The sequence below is a fragment of the Tupaia chinensis genome, unplaced genomic scaffold, assembly GCF_000334495.1.
Source record: "Tupaia chinensis unplaced genomic scaffold, TupChi_1.0 Scaffold000213_1, whole genome shotgun sequence".
Classification (NCBI taxonomy): domain Eukaryota; kingdom Metazoa; phylum Chordata; class Mammalia; order Scandentia; family Tupaiidae; genus Tupaia; species Tupaia belangeri.
Genome location: NW_006159688.1, coordinates 952,163 through 953,520, shown reverse-complemented (window position 1 = coordinate 953,520; position 1,358 = coordinate 952,163). Strand labels below are relative to the sequence as shown.

Here is a 1,358-nt window from a genome sequence, read left to right as displayed (position 1 = left end):
GTTGTGGCTACAACTACGCACTAACGTACTGTAGGACGTCAAGCTGAATCCAGAACCACAAGACAGCGATGAAGTCATCATGCTTAGTGCTGCTGAATTAGCACAAGTGAGTCCCCTTCCCTCTAGGAAAATCATGCAGAAAAAACATTTAGTTCCCTTTATATACGCATATGACCGCAATGTTTATTGTAGATCATAGAATCAGAAACATTACGACTGTGCATTTGATAACCAGTAGATTATTACTAAGCAGTGTATAAACTCAAGGGTTATTAGTTCAGCAGTTTTTGAAAAGAAAAAGTGAAGTTAAAATTCAGAGCTCAAATACCACATGGGTCAATTTAACTTCTTTTTTTTTTTTTTTCATGGCAATAGGCTTAACCTCAGGCACTCTCTTGCAAATGTGAGATGACATACAAGAATAGTGGCCTGCACAACATAAACTGATGTTCGTAACTATTAAAAGTATAGGCGAAGGAGCTAGTAGGTGGTATAGCGGTTAAGGTGCTGGACTCCGATTGGTCAACCACAGCTCGAGTCCTGGACCTGGTGGCTTGGTTTTTCACTTTTCCTGTCTCTCTCTGTCTCTGGCAAGTGTGTGTATGTGCCCTGTAGCACATTAATAATAATAATTACAAATAAAAGTAAGTAATTCTTTTTCATAATTAGTTAATTCCATTTTTTACTATTATTTTTTAATTTGACCAGAGAAAGGGAAAGCAAGAAACCCATGTGGGAATCCAGCACCCTTATCCACCATGCCAACTGCTGACTCCAATGGTAATTCTGTTCAAAAAAAAAATCTATAGGTGATAAAATATAATCTCTTATCCTAAGACATAGCACATTCTTTGCTAACATTATTTTTTCTTTTCTCCTAGAAAATCCAATGTGCCACTTTTATGGGGGATGAAAACCAAACTGCAGAGATCCAGTTCCATTTTTACCCATTTTCACCCATCCTGGAGGTACAGATATTTATATTTGTGATTTTCCTGCTACTGTACATTGGCAGTCTCGTTGGTAATGCCACCATCTTTCTCACTGTCTGGGCTGAGCATTCACTCCACACCCCCATGTACTTCTTTCTGGCCAATCTGGCATTTCTGGAGATCTTTTACTCTTCTACTGTTGCTCCCCTGGCTTTGGTCAACCTCCTGACCATGGGGAGAATACCCATCTCTTTCACTGGGTGTGGCACACAGATGTTCTTCTTTATCTTTCTGGGCAGTGCTGACTGTATCCTCTTGGGGATCATGGCTTATGATCGGTTTGTAGCAATCCGGGATCCCTTGCGTTACACCCTCCTCATGAGATGGCAGCTGTGTGCCCAGCTGTCTGCAGGAGCTCTGGTCGTT

General features: G+C 40.9%; 1 protein-coding gene across 1 annotated transcript in view; it reads left to right on the top strand.

Annotated features, from left to right (window-relative positions):
* Window positions 1-902: 902 nt before the first annotated feature.
* Window positions 903-1,358, top strand: part of LOC102487385 (olfactory receptor 10V1-like) — a 17,406-nt gene continuing 16,950 nt past the window's right edge. The window contains 1 exon segment of the mRNA XM_014587438.1: window positions 903-1,130. Within this exon segment, the coding sequence (XP_014442924.1) occupies window positions 903-1,130 (228 nt within the window).